Source organism: Solanum lycopersicum, chromosome 6, assembly GCF_036512215.1.
Source record: "Solanum lycopersicum chromosome 6, SLM_r2.1".
NCBI classification, from domain to species: domain Eukaryota; kingdom Viridiplantae; phylum Streptophyta; class Magnoliopsida; order Solanales; family Solanaceae; genus Solanum; species Solanum lycopersicum.
In genome coordinates, this window is record NC_090805.1 from 44,060,115 (window position 1) to 44,080,556 (window position 20,442).

The 20,442-nt window shown below is 29.5% G+C and overlaps 1 protein-coding gene across 6 annotated transcripts; it reads left to right on the plus strand.

The window, feature by feature from the left end:
- Window positions 1-5,006: 5,006 nt before the first annotated feature.
- On the plus strand, window positions 5,007-11,271 carry LOC101256097 (inactive poly [ADP-ribose] polymerase RCD1-like). Of its 6 annotated transcripts, XM_004241709.5 has the most exons (8): window positions 5,159-5,295; window positions 6,262-6,385; window positions 6,785-8,002; window positions 8,375-8,616; window positions 9,422-9,495; window positions 10,180-10,344; window positions 10,455-10,550; window positions 10,933-11,271. In XM_004241709.5, exons 3-8 carry the CDS (start codon window positions 6,903-6,905, stop codon window positions 11,038-11,040), a joined length of 1,785 nt encoding a protein of 594 aa, XP_004241757.1. In that variant the 5' UTR covers window positions 5,159-5,295; window positions 6,262-6,385; window positions 6,785-6,902; the 3' UTR covers window positions 11,041-11,271. The 6 variants fall into 6 exon arrangements, 5 of the variants coding, with proteins under 5 accessions (XP_010322706.1, XP_025887384.1, XP_069155453.1 ...); XM_010324404.4 differs by lacking the exon at window positions 6,262-6,385 and having other exon boundaries at window positions 5,007-5,295; XM_069299352.1 differs by having other exon boundaries at window positions 5,076-6,385.
- The last annotated feature ends 9,171 nt before the right edge of the window (window positions 11,272-20,442 follow it).

Consider the following 20,442-nt stretch of genomic DNA (forward strand, 5'->3'; position numbering starts at 1 on the left):
CATATTGTATTCCTTAAAATTTTTACTAATTTCAACAACAATTTTAAAATAAGTATAAAAATACAAACCCGAAACAATGTAGGCCTGACAACAATGTTTGCTGCTTCTTTTTTCTTTTTTTGTTGTATTTTGATAAACTTTGATTTTGATGTTTCGCCAGAGTCTTTGTTTGAATCCTTCTGAAGATTGAGTGTTTTAGTGGAAAAAAAATAGGCATGATATGGGGAAGTGTGTGTTATAGAAGAGAGAACACTATGTATCTCTAAACTTCTACTAAAATAAAAAAAAGAATTATGTAATATTTGAAAAAAGAAGGGAAAATTAGAGAATACTAAACTTATAGTTGTGTATTTAAGTTATTTTTCCAAAATTAAACTCTTATTTAAAAGATTGTTAAAAAAATCATATTTGAGCCCAAAACACCAAAAGCTCATATACGTTATTTATTCCAAAATTCAACCATCGTCCAACATCAATTCCTTTTTCACCCTATTTAGTACCCCTATGTCCCTATTTACTTATCCATATTTTTTCTTTTAGACGTCCATATTTACTTGTCCATTTTGACAAATCAAGAAAGGATAATTTTTTTTCCCTATTATACCCTCATTTAAACTTCTTGAAAATTTTTAAGTTTTAATTATTCCTCTTTAAAACCATATTTAATAAGGGTAAGATGTAACTTCACTATGTTAGTTATTGTTATCTTAATATGTCTGTCTTTTCTAAAGTGTACAACTAAATAGAAACAGAGGAAAACTACATGTGAACTCCAAAGCAGTAATTGCAATCTGCATATCTGAGAACAACAAGTGAGAACTGCTACTATGTATTTTTATTGCTATGTATATATGTTGCGTGGTGTGCACATTACTACGACTAAAAATAACTTTTAGCGGTAAAATATTGACATTAATAAAGAGTACTAAAGTTTTTATCACCATTAGCTAAGTGTCGTTAAAAATTAATGTCGCTAAAGGTTTTAGGGACAACTACAAAGAATGCTAATTGCCGTTAACAAAACATATTTAGCGGCAATTAAGAATTAATTACCGCTAATGATCATTTTTGATGTAGAATGTGATATATATATATATATATATATATATATATATATATACACGAAAAAAGACCTAAAATATCTTTCAACTATGCGAATTGGTACAAAATACCCTTATTCTACCTTTCAGGCCTAAAATGTCCTTGACGTCAACCTTTGGGCTCTATTATACTCTTATCTTTAATAGTCTAAATTCATAAATGATGTGTCACTATCCTATTGGCTATCCTAAAATTTAATTAAACTAATTAAAAAACCATATACCCACGCAATAGCCCACCCGTAAACTTACCCAAATACTCTAACTTTCCGGCCAAATCTCATCTCTGTTTTTATCCCCAGAGATCAATTCACCAAAGCTCCTGATCGTGATCAACATGATTTTAACTCCAAAACAATAAAAGATACTTGAGCAAAATTATCGACACGAGGGAGCAAGTTTTAGGCAAATATGATAATGCTCTCTTTGTTTATGAAATTTGAACTTATTGAGAACATGACCTTAAATAGAAAATTATGAGGGACACAAATTAGATAGAAGGTTATATTGTAGTTGTAAAGTATCCATTAGAAGAACTCAGACCACACCTTGGGAAGTAAAATCAATAGAAACATTGGTAGATTACTTTCAAAAATAAATAGGAAGAAAATGAATTAGCATCTTCAAGTAATCTCTATTACCATCTTCAAAATGGCATCTCTAAGTCAGACAAACAAATGAGACTTCCAAAATTATCATTTCATGTGTTTAACTCCTCAATCATTTATAACTTGAATCAATCTAAGAGTGATAGATAAAGGAATGCAGGCAAAAGTAGCAGTATCACAACTTTAGAGATTAAAACAACTCAGATATTAGCAATCCCTAGTAGTCCTTGACACTTCGTGTCTTGAATCAAAGAATATAACATCTTTGACAAAATTACTGCAGTTTGAGTATTTGAGTAAGTTTACGGGAGGGCTATTGGTGGGTATATGGTTTTTTAATTAGTTTAATTAATTTTTAGAATAGCTATAGTGACACGTCACTAAAAAATTTAGGCTATTAAAGATAAGGGCAAAATATAGGTCAAAGGTTGACGTCAAGGATATTTTAGGTCCAAAAGGTAGAAGAAGGGTATTTTTGTACCAATTCACTCTGTGATTTTATTTTCTCTACTTTACTCCTAAAATAATTTTTTTAAAACATTAACCTAAATTTAGATGACATGACATTCTACCGTAGATTTTTTTGGTGTATTATACCATAAAATGAGATATATTTTTTTATGTATCAACTCTCTCTTTCATTGTATCGCTACATCAGCTTCAACACAATAATGCTTCTCATATTTACTTGCTCCATATTTTCTCGTCTACAAAACAGTGTAAGAGCCTTACCATTTATAGATGAAAAATTCTTCTTACAATGAATAGGAAGTGACGTAGTAGATGAGATAAGTATATTAATTGCATGAGTTTCTTTTTTAATTAATCAAGAATACAAAATTGGATGGGTGATCCCTTATATTTGAATGTTCGATTGTATGACATTGAGTTAAAGTTTTGCAAAATGTAATGTCTCGAGAAAAATAAACTTTTATCGATGTCTACTTGTAATGCTTGTTTGACACACAATGGAGGCCCTTTTTAGCTAGCACATTCAGTATCATATTCTGCTCCTTGTACACGTACACCAGGGTTGAGATTCCTAGCTGTTTCATCAATGATTTGCATTCAAAGATTATGTTAACATAAGGAAAATGACTTTTAAACATCAAAATAACACTAGTAGAATTTGTATTTAGCTCTAAAGAGGTTAAATTTTTTGTCTCGCAAGTTAAAGGTCATGGAAGATGACATGGAGTAGGGGTGTTCAAAATTAAATTATCAATAAGCCAACATAAAATTAGATCACTGGGTTATTGATATTGGGTTACCATCAAATAAACAAATGTGAATAAAGTAAAATTTCATAAAACGACTAATTGATACGAGAATGAATTACTCAATTTTCTTATTTGTTAAATAATTAAGTCGTTAAGAGTTTTCACACTTTTATTCTAGATATGTAAAGTAATAAAGAACGTATAATATTAACCCTAAAGGTTAAAGCCTTGTCTAATATTTTTCCATAATATATTCTAAATTGAGAACTCAAAGCACATTTAATTTTTTAGTTGTATTTATATTATATACTACTATAACTACTAACCCTAAAAAGTAATAGTAATTTTCGACTACTCTTGTTCAATTTTGCTCTCTATTTAGGAATTTGGGCTACTCAATTAGCCAGGACTCAAGTTGATTGCTATTATGATTATTGCTATTCCATTACCAAACCAAGCTAATCAATTAGCTAGCAGATTAGTATATTTGAAAATTAATAATTGATAATCAAATTATATGTCTAATCTATTCCAATAAGCATATGTAAAATAATATGTAAGTGAATGAACATGAGTTAAAGATTACGAAAGTTACTAATAACTAGTGATATTTTATCATAATTGGTAAAGTAAAGAGATACAAACGTGAGATTATTGATAGGATTCACCAAGTGAGAGGATTAAAACTTCATTTATACAAAAATAAAAATTTCATTAAAAGTTAATATATACTATCTAAACAAATCATTACAAGATAGATACACTTACGTAATAAGGAGAGAATAAAAATTAATATTTGCATTTCTAATGAGTCATCATATGGTTCATTTTTTCCCATTGAACTTGATTATTGAATCGTTAATCTCAAGTTGAATTTCCTCTGACAATTGAAATTAGCGGCTTCAATCTCATCCACACAATGTGCTCAAGACTTTTTTTTCTCTAAAGCCTTAGTTTATGAATTTACAAAACTGTAACAAATTTTAATACAATCAGTATTGATGATTACGAGTGCTCAATATGATCTCATAATATATTAATGGGCAAAGGACAATCATCATATACCTTTATGGCAAGATTATCATTTGTCCCTTATAAGTTTGTAATTACAAAAATCTCTCAAACTGATATAATAATATAAGCGCTGATACATTAATCTGACGTGCGAGATACATTAATCGTGTAATAAGATATATTACATTTTATACATGATACACTAATCTGGTGTACATTTTATAGATGATACACTAATCTGATGCTCGAGATACATTACTCTGATGCGCGGGATACATTAATTTGATGCGCTGATACATTAATCTTGAGCGTGAAAATGAAGAATTTTGAAAATTTGTAAAACTAATAATAAGTAATGGTAATAAGAGAACTTAAATGTAAAATTTTTATCATTTATCCTATATTAATATTGTGTTTTCTCCTTATGTGTATGAATTTATTGTTATAGTAACAATTTTTTACTCTACCAATAATATTGGTGTTAACAAAATTAATTAAAAATAAAAAAATTAATTTCTCAAAATAAAGTGTTTCATATAATAAAATATTCACTATTCACTAGTTTTGTACTTCCAAGTTAGGATTTTTTTTTTTACTTTTCTCAATCCAACAAGTAACACAAAAATTTCTATTGTTTAAATATATTAATTTACATAATTTTAATGGCATAATACATAAATGTACGCTTTAACTTGACCTTATTTTACATTTATGCCCTTCAACTTTGAGTATGCATAAGTAGACATTTAAACTTGAACAAGTAGACACGTGAGACCTACGTGACATAATACACATAGGACACCACGTAAGATAAAAATGACATGTATGATATATGTGTCTATTTGTTCAACTTTATACAAGTTTAAGTACTTGTATATATCCAAAATTGAAGGACATAGATATAATTTGACGTAAGTTAAAAATAAATGTATTATGACTTTTTAAATTCATTAAAGGAAAAAAATTAATATATTCTCCATTTTAGATAATAAAACAAAAAAGGGGCAAGTAGTTTTATTTTTTATTTTTTTTTATGTGCCGTTGTCTTTTTCCTCTTTTCCTTTGCGCCTAAGCAAGCTATAAAACCCAAAACATTCAAAGTCTACAAAATCATAAAATTTTGGTAATCCAGTAATTAATGTTGTATACTATTAGTTGAATTTCTCAAAAACCATTTTGTATATATATATATATATATATATATATATATATATATATATATAAATGAATTTTACAAAAAAATTGAACAATTTTTTTTTCACTGATATCATCTGCTTTACTTTGCTTTGTTTTCTCCGCTCTGCGCTTTGATAATTTTTTTTTTTTAATCAATGAAGGATATCTATTATCGTGGTAAGAATCCCTTGTTCATGTTTTTTTCTTGTAAAAGTTTAGGGATCTGAATTTATCTGTTTCGATTTGCTTTATTCTGGAAATGTTGTGAGCTGAATTTGATTTTCTGGGAGTATTTGCTTGCATTTTAGTTTTTTCTGGGATTAATTTTGCGATTTAATTGAGTTTAGTTGCTTGTTTATGACTGATTTCCTATTTGGGTGGTACCTTTTTTTGCTTTTTCTATATGGTGGTGTTATTAGACTGGGAGCATTTTAAGATGTTGAATTTTGATTTCTTTATTATACTAGTGATTTGAAAGTTAGGGTTTGGTTGAGAAAGTAATAATCGAGGTTAAAAAAATTGAATTGTAGGTGGTTTATCTGTGGAAGATCTTTTCCTAACCTACATTTTTGTAATAATTTAAATTCGTGAATTTTTTTTTTGAAGTAGTTTTGAAATGGGAATGAGTTCAAACCCTAGGGAGTATTTTTCAAATGTTTTTTGAGGATTAAGCAGTATTAAAAAGAACTACTACTTCTTTAATGTTAAAGGCTTATAGTTGGAAACAATTGCCAACTTTACTTATGAATTTTTTAAGTTACAATTATTTTGGGACAATTTTTTTGAGTTAAACGACAGGTAAAATGGGAGAGAGGAAGGGGAGTGTGTATGCATTGGAGAGTTCTAAGCAAGGATGTCTTTCGCATTAGAATAATATGATAGGATGAAGGGATGGATGGATTGGGATAGAGAAAAATCTTCTCTCTTTGAGAAGAGAAATGGTGGACTATGACGTGGGATCAATATATTTAGGAGAATACTGATGGAGGAGGACATTGACCTCTCTTCTTTTTTTAAAAAAAAAAATTGTTGTTTCTTTTCCAATTATGTATTGCATTGTAGTGCAGAAGTTTGAATTCAGACATTTATTTATGAATTATGCATTTGCTTTTGATTTGGAAACTGACAAAATTTACATTTCAGAGGAAGCCAATTAGATTATATCTGTTAGTTTAGCATTGTGCAAAAGGTAAGAATTTGTTGACTTGACACCGACTTTATGGAGAAAATTGACTTGTACAGCAATCGCCGTGCAGTGCAGAAGGCGGTCAGTATCTCAAACTAACCTATGTTCTGCGCACACTTTCTTTCTCCGCTTAGGATAAAATATATCTTTGTTTTCAAAAATGGTAAATGGTTTGTGACTTCAGTTGGATGCATTTCAATGTTTTATCTTCTCACCTTTCCTGTGGTCAAGTATACGTTTGTGTTAGAAACTTAGACCAATAAGCTATTCAAGTCACTTGGCATCGGTTGCTTTAGTAGTATGTATGGACTTCTATATTTCTACGGAATGCCTTTGTTCAATTTGTCAAGTATCTGCTTTCTAAAAAAAATTAAAGCTGGACAAAGCCCTTTAAGTTGCAGTCAACTGATATATTCATGAAGATGCTGTTATTGTTTCCTATTTTGACTGATTGACTTCCTATTTGTTTTTCTTTGCTAGGTTTTGCATTTTCTTCAATATGATGTAGCTTCCCGGAAATTTATCACAGATGGTTTTTACTATTAGTATTTAGCCTTTTTTTGGTACTTGTAAATAGATAGTTATATCTGTAGATAAAATGGAACCAAAGGGGGTTGGATTTTTAGATAGTGGCCGTAGGACTGTGGTTGGAGAAAAGAGTAAAGTGGTTACTCAGAATTTGGCACATCTGCTTAGAGCCAGCAGTGAGAAAATATCAATTCAATCCAACTGTGATAGAAAGCTTGAGAAGAGGAAAAGGATCGTTCACTGCGAGTCTAATAGTCAATCACATCTCAGGATATCTGAACACAAGAACTACCTGAACTTTAAGAGAAGCAGACTGCCGCTACGTGTACTGTTTTATCAGAACGGTGAATGGACCGACTTCCCTCAAGATATTATTCCTATAGTTAAAGAAGATTTTCGGGCGAAAAAGACTGTTATTGAGGTGAAAGTTTGTGACTTTCATATAATTCTTGATATTCTACATATGGTTCAAATAGATGTAATAAATGGTTTACAGAAACCTATTGCCTGGATAGATGAAGTAGGTAGGTGTTTCTTCCCTGAGTCTTATCTTATCAGTAGTGAAATGCTTGGGAATTTTGAAACCCTGTCAAAGAGAACTGAAGAGTTTATGACAACTGAGCCAGATAGGATAACTGATATGAAGTTGCAACTCGACACTGACTTAAATGGACTGGATAATCGCAATTTGGAAGAAGATGTGGAAGAGTCAAATATTGGTTACAAGAGGAATAAAGTATGTCCTCTTAAAGACAGTCAAGAAGTTGCTGATTATAAAAAATCAGATGCAAAAATTGCACAAGTTGCAGAAAATAAACAGAACCAAGAAACACCGTCTCCTGACTTAGAAGCTAGCCTGAAATTTGTGAATGCAGAATCTGTCAAAAATATGTTTATTATGGGAATGAATGTTAACCCTAACAAGTGTGAGATCAAAATTAACAAATGCTCTAGTAATTATTTGACAACTCGCTTAGAACTCTTTGAGAAGCAGGTTGAAATAACGCAAAAATATCGTGGAAACTCAAATGTTCGATATGCATGGCTTGCCGCTTCTAAAGATTTGATATCTACAATTATGAAGTACGGCCTTGCACCTGGAGGATCTAAGTATAGGCCTAAATTTGGAGTTGGTGTTCACCTTAGTGCTCTCCATTGTGCCTCCAAAAGGTTTGAATACATTCTCTTTATCGAACATCATTCATAACTGACTATATATTGCATTTTCCACAAGGTCAAACTGCGGTCAGTTACCAGATAAAAAGCTTTTTCTGATTTGGTACTTCCTAATCATTTGATGGCTCCCACCCTCGGAAAAGAAAAAGAGGAAAACAATACCTAAGCCCTAAAGAAAAGAATGCTGTAGGTTTTCTTTTTTATTTAGTGAAGAGGAGTGACTTGTATTCTTGTATGATTCGTAATATGAATCTCCACACGTCTAACAAAGAAAGCTCTCTTTTTTTTGTCTTGTTTATGTCTGTTATTGTTTTCTTTGAGGATCTAACATCAACCTTCATTTTTTTATCTCTCTTCCTCTTCCAGTGCTATTAATTGCGATGCTGATGAAAATGGCGTACATTACATGGTTTTTGCTCGTGTGATTTTGGGTAATATGGAACCTTTACACTGCGGATCTGAACAATGGCATCCCAGTGATGAAAAATATGATAGTGGAGTTGATGATCTCGAGAATCCTACTCATTATGTTATTTGGAATATGAATTTGAACACACATATATACCCAGTGTGTGTTGTGAGCTTCAGAATTCCTCCAGGAGCTGAAGGTAATCTCCACTTTGTTCCTATATTGAAGGATTAGGATGACACCATCCGTACTGGTCTTATAACTCTTTAACAATTTTTGTTTGAAACTGTTGTTAGTGTCTATAGCCATGGAGCCTGCTTCACATTACTCTCTCTTTACATGCCGTGCCATTCCCACGTCTCTTTCCTTGTAATGGAAACTTCACCCTTATTCATTAAACTTTTCAGAAGTATCATATTCACTTTTATCTTTGTGAAAGTCAAATGCCAGAAAAAAAGTACAGTATCTTAACTCTACTCTGAGCCCTAGTTTTCCTCATAACCAAATTCTTCTCAATGAATTTTTGGAGTTAAAATTGAATTTCAAGTTAGTTAGTATTTTGGAAATAAGATTTAGTTATTTAGTAAGTGTGTCGAAAGTATACAAGCAACATTTGTGTCATATCAAAGTAACAAGAAGTATTTATGCGTTAGTGAAGGATTATTCATTTGACTGGGAAGTGAAATAGGAGAACCAATTTTGGTTTAGACACGGTATATGATATACTCTTATTTTTCCAATTTATGATCAATTATAGTATATTTCCTTTGAGACATCTGCTTTCTGGAAAAACTTTGAATATAAGAATTATGCGGTGAAATTCTCAATGTTCTCTAGATCTGTGAAATAAATGAAGTGGCAAGTTTGTTGCTGATTTCAGATTCCTTTTGTTCATTTTCTCTTTTATTTTTATTTTTAGCATTTTAAAAATTGCGGAAAACTTTAAATATTTTTCATTGAAAAATCATGCAGCACTTGAATTAACGCTTCCACGCTTTTTACAGGACCCCGCGTTGGAAATGATAGTCGGATTGATGTCTCAGGTGTCAATACTTGTCCTCGGGGCCCTGTGGAACAGGTACCCACAAATACATTTCCGAAGGACTTGGGAAGTTTAGCTACAATATTGTACACTTAGGTTGTTGGGGGGATTTTATTATATGATCTTCATTAAACTATAAGATGGGGGAGTTGTGAGAGACAGTGTTGGACATGCAACAAAATCGATTTTTGAAATAAATTTAGGATTTTGAAAATTTTTAAAGAAATCAAGCACAATAGGCAAAGAAGAGGAACATGAAGTTCACTAATTCGAAAGGCCATGTCTTGAGTTTCTTTGGCAAAATGAGTGAACATCAAAAGAACTGTAAGTTACTTTATATGCTTTGACATGTTTGTTGCGCTTATATTTATTGTGTCGATTTATCTTCTTGATCAATGGTTGAGTTACTTCCTCAGATGCATGCTAGTTATCTAGGAAAACATTGATGCCATAGGCACTTGATAAAGTACTCTCTAGAAGATTGTTTGATATTATTTAACGGGTTTGCAACAAATAATCTGCATCCACTACTGAAAAGGCATAGTAATTGCTCTTGCACATGCTTTAACACCGGTATTCTTCATCTGCCGCACAAGTAACATTTCTGTTTTACATGTCCTACAAGAAACATGTCTGTTTTGCAGCCTTGCTGGAATTGTATCTGTTCATCAATTAACTGCAGATCTTTTTAGGTGACAGTTTTTGTGTTTTCATCTTTAGGGAAGTCATCGTTTTCAAGTATCACTAGTTAAGTTGGCCCTGGAAGAGGCTGCGAGGATTCCAAAGTCCAGTGGGGTGCCATTCTCCTTGTTGATTGATGCAATCTCCAATGTAGTAAATGCCGAGAAAATGAACCATGTTACTAGAAGTTATGAGTTGCTTGGGGTTTGTATATATACAGAATCTTTTCCTCTCATTTTACACCTGAATTTTGTATTTCATCTTGTTGTTCTAATGATTTTCTTCTCTTATGGTTTCTTCTCCGACATTGATAGTTCAAGAAGATATGTAGGGATGAATTTGAGAAACGGTTGGTTGCAATCGTAGGCCTTACTCTGTTGAAGTCCACAACGAAAAGTTTGCTGTGCAAGGTATGTCCTGTGCCTTGTATCTTGAGAATTTGTGAAGTTACATGTCAAGTGACCTCTTGTCTAAATTAAAAGCTGCCTTATATTTATAAGCTGGCTTATATTTATTTTTTAAAGTAAAAATGGATATAAGGGTATTTGCACTATTTTAGATATTCTAATAAATGCATTTTCTCACTCTATATTTTATCCCTCCGCATTAATTAATTACATATTGCATGAGTTACTTACAAGGGCATGAAATTGGTATCCAGTTACCTTGGTTTATGCCGAGATCATCTTTTCTTCTTTGCAAAGTCAAATGAGCCGAAGTGTTCCTTCTTTTACTTTTTTTTAATCTTATCTTATTGTTTGTTTACTTCTTTGTTTTGTTTCTCTTTGGCAGATACAATCAAAACCCATTGAAATGGTTCAGCCAAAGCAAGAGCCACAAAGTGCTGACTTCAAAGGAAATACTGCCCTATTCCATTGGATAGAGCCACAGACCGAGTAACTGTGTTTATGTGGAACACCTTCTCTCTGTTGTAGTGAGATCGTTTAGATGGTTGGATTTCCTTTTCTACTGGAATGTGATAGTAGCATCTGTTCTTTTGTCCTAGAATATGGATTCGTGAAGTAGTTAGTTTCTTTTATTTGAACTGGTTAAAAACAGTTTAGTTTCAGCTACTCTTTGAAGTGAATGCTTATGAAGTTTATATTTCATCCTCTTTCTGCCTTTGGTCCATATATATGTGTGTGTGTCTTGTAAGATCTCACTCCAACTGTATCAAAACTGGAATACAGTGAATTGCCCAACTGGCGGCATCAGCTTCTGGTCTATACTCTATACTACTGCTGTCTACTGGTATGAATGTCGCACACCTTGTGTAACATTCTTGTTTCTCCGTTTTTCTCTTATACTACATGTCTCCAATATTTGTGAGTTTGCATGAGCTTGATCGATTTATCGCTGGATACCGCAAAATTATTGGTGTGTTCCCAGGTGAGGCTGGCCATGACCCAAGGATATTTGGCACAGTTCTAGGTTGATGAGGGTAATATTACAATTTACAAAGTTGGTGTTGATAGTTTCTACCATTCCTAATTTGGATCAGTGTTTCTGTCCGTGAGTTTCATTGATTGATTGGACTTGCATGTTGTATAAAAATGTCGTTACCTCAATAATTATTAATGTCATTTCTTTATTCTTGATTATAGAAAAAAAAAGTGAGAAAATTATGGACAATGACTAGAGTTCAACCACTAATAGATGACAATAAATATGCCCTTCGGATTGTCGTTCAATAATTCTCTCTTACTGTAGAAGAAAAGTCAATTTTTCGATGTTCGTTTGAAAGTGATTCTTTTTTACTTATTTTTTATGTTTAATAAGCAAGTACTACGAGAGGTTGGGTGGTGGAGATGGGGACGGATGGAGCCACCTCTGGCGAAGGGTGATCTGGTGTACAAGCTTTGTTAAAAAATTATATGACGTATATAAGTCAAAATGTTTGCTATTACGAGTGTATATTTAACGTTCTACATTTATAACACGACTAATAAGAAAACTTTTACATTTATCGCCAAATTCATGGCTTCGGGTGAGGAGGACAAAATCAATATCGAATGAGATCTGCGGTTTTTCTTTTCCCATTCCGTTGGATCATATTGAATGGTTAGGTATAAGTCCCATTAGTAGTACATTATTGTTCTGATTAGTGAATTTATCGGTTAATAATATAATTCTGTACCTTCACCATATTTCTTCTTTAAAAAAGAAAAAGAATTAAACTATTAGGGTCATAAAAAGAATAAAGAATAATTAAAAGCCAAGTGTTAACGGGTTCTTGTCTAAAAATCTGAACATAATTTTCTTCAAGTCTTTGTCATTAAAAATGTATGGCATTTCGAAGAGGTTCACTTGTTTATTTAAATTCTACATGAAAGATTCAATATGTTTTCAACTTTTTGACATTTTGTGCTAAGTCTTATAATTTAAAAGGATCCTATACCTACGTTAGATAAAAATAGGCGTCAATCATTATTTTTATTTATTAACATGGAATATGATGTAGTGGCGAAACTGTTTTACGGGGTCTTAGGTTTGAGCCCTGAATAATGAGCTCCAAATTTAGTCGGGACTTCAATATAGGCTCGGAACATCAAAAAGAAAATAAAATAAAAAACTTTAATTTCATTTGTTTGAAAACAAATCATACCTTAATTAATTCTCTTATTTTGTTATTTATTTATTCAAGTATGGTCAAGTCTACTTTAAGAATATTGATCTTTTTTGCTTGTAAAGGAAGGATAGTTATATGTATCATTCTCTCATGGGAAAATGTCTTAATAGATTAGGGAATATATTGAAAATGATATGATTTTTCTTTATTATTCTTGTACCAATTGTAGGGTCTATTTCTAAAAAAATTATCTGGTTTGAGAATTTTTCCCAGTTGGCTAAGTCATTGAAAGAATAAAATTCTAAAGAACTAATGGACAATATCTTTTCCAATTTAAGTGACAGTTCTTTTTTGTGCACTATATATAACAAATATTTTATTCACTCTTTTTCCTTTTATTATATTTAAAATTGTATGTTTGCTTTATATTTTTAGCAAGACATATTTGTTTAATTTAAAAGGAGCATCATTAATTTGATCAACGAATTATGAGATAGAATAAACCAATATTTCTTTGATTTGAATTATGAAGAATGATTTCTTTTTGGAAGTAGTAATGTGTAATAAATAATATAAATCGGACTTTAAATCAAAATGAACATATATGATGTACGAGTACTTATTTTAATTTAGTTTTGTGATTAATTGAATTCAATATTTAATTTAATACAGAGCTTAAACATACATATAATTAAATATTATTTATGTTTTAATAAATATTACATTTTGAAATTCTAATTCTGAAAAGTGTAATGAGTAAAGCGACAATAAAATCATAAAGATCGAAAAAGAAAATTATAAATTCACCTTATATAGAGAGGTGATTAGTATATAAAACTATAAATAGCATATTTCTTTGCTAAAGTAAATAACAAAGTCATTAAAAGAAAATTATGCACTAATAAGTTAAGATTTAGTCAAATATGCAATAGAAGAAAATATGTCGCTCTTAAGATTCCTTTCTAATTAAGCTGTGATTATTGATCTTTTATTAAATAAAATTATAATTATCATAGAGTATATAGCATCTTGGTTAGTTCAGGTGTCAATTATTCTAAACATCTCTTTTCCAAGTTAAGCATGTGGAATCTGTAAGTGCTTGACTAAATATTTGAAGAATATAATTTAATGCATTTTTTTGTGAAACCTTATTCTTAAAAGATTAAATTCCACTCATTTTTTTGTTTATTGTCATCAATCGATCTCTTATATCGAACAAATCTAAAAGATAGTGTATATATATATATACCCGCACAAGCAGAAATTTGCATAGAAAAACTTTGTATAGTTGTTATACTTGGTAAAAATTGGATATGTTCTTTACTTTATTGAGAAAATATTTATATTATTTTAGTGAGATCAAAGTGAAAATTATATTTTTTTAACGTTCAAAATTCTGATGAAAAAAAAAATACCTATATGTATACTTTTAATGCACATGAAACAAGATTTACATACATATAATTTTATATTTACTTTTTATCGTGAGATGATTGACATATTTTATCTCCTTTTTTTATCATATATTTGGATAACTGAAATTATATGTGTATCAATATATTTTTTTTTGTTACTATTAAAAACAAAAAAAGTTCGTGTGTATGATCCAGCATGGTCAGTACCCATATATAAACCCATAAGTTATAAAATATTCATAATTTGACTCACTATCAAATCTACGTATGAATTAACTAAAAGTAAACATTAAAATAACTTTAATAAAGACAATTTAATAAACATATTAACTTTTTTTATTTTTTAAATTTTATATTCGATCAATAATATCACATAAATCAAGATTACGAAGTATGACCCCTTAACTTTCAAAATAGGATTCTATGGCATTTAGTGATGCTGCCTCATCAAAAAAAGAAGTTGGACTTATCACGTTATATTCAAAGCTAGGCAATGCCAAAATTAAAAAGAAACTTCATCAAACTAATTAATATAGTACTACATATATAATAATGATTGTATTTTGTACAAGATCATAAACATTATTCTATATCAAATAATTGAGGCATATTCGAGATATAATTATAACTATTCATCACTAGTAGAGCATTTAAGACTACAATTAGAACACACGTACCATATATATTGCATGATATATCTATAATATATTTTGACAACTCATGATCAATACTTACTAAAGTCAAATGTGATTTCTTGGAATTAGGTTTATTTTTTTTTTCTACTTAATTCACTGCTGCCATTTGTTGGCTCAAAGTTAGGCTACTGAATGAACATGCACGTTGACCCATTTAATTTATAATAATTTCAAAATCATGTCATTCAAACATAGTGACCTATTTGAATGTCGATCGGTTTGTTCATTTATTTATTTTTTAGTTTTCATTGTCCTTGTAATGTTATACACTTTTTGTGACCTTACAATCGTAGTTATCCTTATCCTCTTGAGGGCCAAGTGTACAAGCAGCCATTTTAAGTTTCTCAAGTTTAATCAACTAAAAATAAACTATAAATTATATAGGTGTTTGAATTTTAAAGTTCGAAATTAGTTGTATGATCTCAAATTCAAGCTTATCACAGATATGAAGTTGGCTTCTACGAGATCCTAACTTTAGAATAACCATGTAAGGTTTAAACATAGACTTTGACGTAACTCACTATAAGAAAATTGTGAATTACATGGGGATTTTTCTGAGAATTAGTAAGAAAATTTTCAGAAAACTTAAATTTTCATACTAATTTCCAGAAAAATTCTCAGGTAATTTACAGATTTCTTTTAGTGACTCTACTTTAGATCCGTAAGTATGAATTTGATTTATAATTTTCAAATTCGAGTTTGAAATTAGGCTTTGACAGAATGCAAATTCAAATCCGAAGCTTTGAAGAAGTATCAACTTTTACGAGCTATGGATTTCAGTAACTCAATTCAACTCAAACCTTCATGTAGTAACAAATTAAAGCAACCAGTGGCTACTTTTTAATATGTAATTAAAAAATAGTCATAAATTCAATGCGCTTCGACTAAACCTGCCCTGAAACATCCCAATTAATGAATGGGTTAGTATTTTTAGCGAGTTAGACTAGACTGGCCTCGGGAGCTAAACCATATTAACAGTTCTAATTATAAGGTTTAAAAAGACAATGTTACTCAAAAATAAGATAGTGTAATAATTATTGGAATTTTGCTAAATATTCCGCTCTCTAGCTAAGCGTAGTCATGTTATGTTTCATTTTTACGGGAACTTGGATTAAAAAAAAAAGACATATTCTTTTCACTTTGAAAAGTCAATATTAATTGACCAAAAACCCATTTTCTAATTATTATATTAATTTGAAAATATCATATATCTGTTGTTTGTTAGTAGGAGATGATAAATGTAGGCAAGCTAGATGTATAAAAATTGACTTAGATATCATTATCTTAAAAAGTAAAATGAAAATATATCATGAATTTGCTCAACATTTGCACCATATATGGTATGTCAGATCAATCATTCTTGAAACTCATAATATATATCAAAACAATGTAAACCTAAATAATTAAATGAAACGTACTTCGCTCGAGTACACACTTGATATTGTCTCCAACTATTTAATAACGTTCTCTATAGAGATCTAACATTAAAATAATTAGCATATATGCTTAGAATATGATTAAATAAATAACGGTATTAATGTAAGATTCCTTCTATTGTCCAATGCCTAGGGAAGCTGAGAATTAGCGTGAAACAAGGAAAACCAATATAAGTAAAAAACAAATTGATTACTGACAAACGTAACCTGGATGCTTCCAACCTAATTATATATATTTTTAAAAAAAATTCCAAATCTTCACAATTAGGAATATATATTTGAAATATATACACTTCTCGTTACCGATGAATAGTTGACTATATAATAGATATGTTCGGTATTAATATTAAAGTATGACTAAATATTGATTTGCATTTTGAATTTTTACTCACGGGTTAAAATTTTTTTTGATTAAAGATGAAAGTTTTGGATATTTAGGACGTGTTTTGTCGCACTTAGATTTATGCGATTTCATGGTTAAATTTATTTTTGGGATTGATGTATAAAATAAAATATTCAAATAAAAGAAAATTAACTTTAGGTTAAAATTTTCTAAGTATTTTCTTAATATAAATCTGCACGATGCTGCCGGGAAGCCTAGGAAAACCAACAGGTAAATAAATTCAACGTATTCCAGAAAAAAAAAAACTATTGTGGGGTTCAAAAAATAATCTTGACTTAACATTATTTTACAGTTTGTTTTAAATAAATATTTTGATTTTAAATAATTTAATCTATAGGGTAGAATGTATCTTCTTGGGTAGGTTTTTTTTTTTTATGTCTGTTTGCTATGAAAATTCCCAGGCACAATCATCGTGCATTAATTATATATCTAATTATTAATAGAGTCTATAAGTTAGAGACACTTTTATGATTTTTTTTCTTTGGATTTTTTATTTTTTAACAAAAAACATGACATTAGCTGCATTTAAGGTGTATGTTTGCCATATTAGTTTATTTGTGTTAGGCTAATAAAATAATTTCAAAGTCTAATCTTGTTGACTAATATGCACTTTGCTAGTAATATCTCTCTCTCTCTCTATTTTGCTAGTATATTTAATTGCCCTTTATTTTTTTTTCCCCTTACTATTCTTTAATATATGTACACACATGTGAAGATATTGCAATTGGATTCTATGTTATGCAAAAGGTAAAACAGAATTAAAGAATAAATTGGGTAGACCATGTTATTTTCCCAAAATTACATACATAGACTATTTTGCACAAAGTCTTTTGTAAGTTGAATTTGTATGAATATTTTGTATATACACGATTCTTTTCAACGAAGAATGAAAATATTCCTTGAAATAAGAACTTGTAAATAATTGCCTAAACAAAATATTAATTAATATATTTCTCTTTAAATATTTTAGGTAATTCTTTTCTTTTCCTTCTCTTTTAGGGAGATCATATAAAATGTTAGATATGGACTTATTGCGAGAAAATGATTGATTCGAAATTCTAAAGTCTTGTCAATTCATCAAGGAAATCAATATATAGGACCAAATATGTATATGTTTAGTAAACAAAATGGACCATCAATTAGGCACCACATAATTTGCCTATCGATATATTATTATCGTTATTATTATGGTTGCTAAAAATTCGTCTAGTCTTGCTCATCGATATGCATATGTAATATTTGTAAGGACGTAAAAATAGGAAGCAAAGTTATCGTTCATTTTCTTATTATTTTGTTTGTTCAACAATAGTTGTTCACTATTGACTTGACACGCTCCTTAAGAAACTATAAATAGAAGAGTAATTTTACTATATCTCCCTTCGAATATAATAAATACAATGTCTCAAAAAATGTAATAGAAAAATAACTATAATTAATGATAAAGGTAAATTAAAAACTAAGTATAAAATTATCCATGAATTTTATAAAATCGACAAATATTTGACATCTATTTTTTAATATAGTGAATAAATATTAATTATTGAACAGTAACAGTATTTTTTCAATTTTCTCTTAGCTTTAGAAACTAATATCGCAATAATTTATTGCATGAATTTTCAAACATCAACCCTCTCCCATCCCCGCCCAACATAAAATTGGGGGTTGTGAAGGGGACTTTATAAATATTGAAAATTCAACCATCATCAACAATGTAAATTAAAGTTCAGATGGTAAATCAACTAAACAATTAAGAATTTCAATCGCAATCATAATGAGAACAAAGATAACTTGTTTGATCAATTTTGAATAAACTTTATTGTTTTGCATTTTGGTTTTAAAGCATTCGGATTTTGACGTTCTTAATAATTTTTAAAAATTTCGAAACTAAGAAACCATTTGAATTTGGCAATCTTGGATTGTTAAGGGAAAAAGACACCAGGAAAAATATGAAATCTTGTAAGTATATATATCGTTGAGACGACACTACGTACTACATGTCTCAATCTCTAAGAATAAAATACAATTTTGGTAGGTCAAATTTTGGAGTTATTCCAATTTGATGGATGTGTTCATACCTCTATATATATACAAAAATTAATCTACCATTCTCAAATTTGATTATTAAATTCAATGTAAAACCAATCATGATGTGTGTTCTATTTGGGCAAAAATAGTTGGAGTCCCATTACATTTTCTTTTTGTATTGAATTTAATTATCAATTTTGAGAATGGTAGTATTTGACAAATTATTTATGAGAGAGTTAGGAATATTATCCTTTAATCAACTAATTTATTAATATGATCGAAATATACGTAATATATATACCATTAATGTTTAGATATATATCATATTATATTAATATGAAATATATATTATCTACACACTTTATACATAGTTTTATGAATTAGATGATTAAATGATCCAAAACGTACTCATCCCGTTATTTATTGATACAATTCATTAACCAAAAAGCATTTCATGTCATGCTGAGTCTGGTCTATTTAATTCCATTAATAATTTGACTAAATATAGTTTTTTTTTTGTGTTGACCATGAACACTCATTAGTGGATTTTTTTTTTTAAGAAAAGAACTAAGAGAATGCGTACGTGCACATTATAATGATTTGTTTTTTCAAAAAAGTAATTCAATATTTGAGAAAATGTGGTAGAATAACTAAATATTAGAATAAAAGTTACATTTAAAGATAATTTGTTATATCCTAATAAGTTCAAAATGATTTGGAGCAAAGTAAAATAGTCCATTAAAATTGAAGGGCCAAAGAATAAGATAAATTGAAGTTTTTAACTTTTTCATTGACTTTAATGTGAAGGACCATTTGGCTGAGGCCTTTCCAAAGTACAGTGAACTTGTAGGAAATAAATTTTAGTGTAAAAACGAAGCGGCAAATAATTTTTAAGCTGTGTCTTATCCAAATGAAATTAACCAAATGTGTTACCATAATTAGGTGATTTACAGTCTAATATTAGTAGGTCCAAATTTATGTTGAATCATTTCATATTAATTGTAAGATCTAGAAATTTAGGGTTGGTTGTGGGAAGGAGTTAAAAGGGGCAAAAAAAATTGCTGATTGAGATTATTTAAGCAATTCACGTAGTCATTGATCAGTATTATCACTAAATCATACAATTAATAATTAATACACATTCTTATTCTTAATTGTTCACTTAACATAATAAATTCATATGATTAGATAGAAACATCTATAGATAAATTTCTATATAGCGATGGTATAAAAAGTTTGAATGATTATATTATTTATAAAACATCTATAGATAAATTTCTGAAATAATAAATTAACTTATAACCTTATAATAATGGTCATACAAATAATAAATTAACTTATAACATTATAATAATGGTCATATACACACACTCCTATGCACATAATTTAAATATTCATAATAGAACACGAGAGATAACGATTCAAGAGTTAATCGTATAGAATATAAAAATATTTTAAAACTAGGACCAGTAACTACAAGGAATTGAACTCACACAATTAAGAGTGGAACATGTAGTACTTCATATTTAGGTCAAGTGAATATATAGCTTTGTTGAATTAGAAAGTTAATTAGTATTAAGCGACAAATGCATAGGTTAAAGCTTACACTAAAATAAATTTCCTTTTTCTTTCCATAAAGAATACTAGGGACCTTAGGGTTAAAAAGAAAAAGTAAAAAAGAAAACAAAGCCCCAAAACTTTTTTTTTTTCCTTCACCAAAAACTTATTTAACTTTCCTTATTCTTCATCTTTTCTTCAC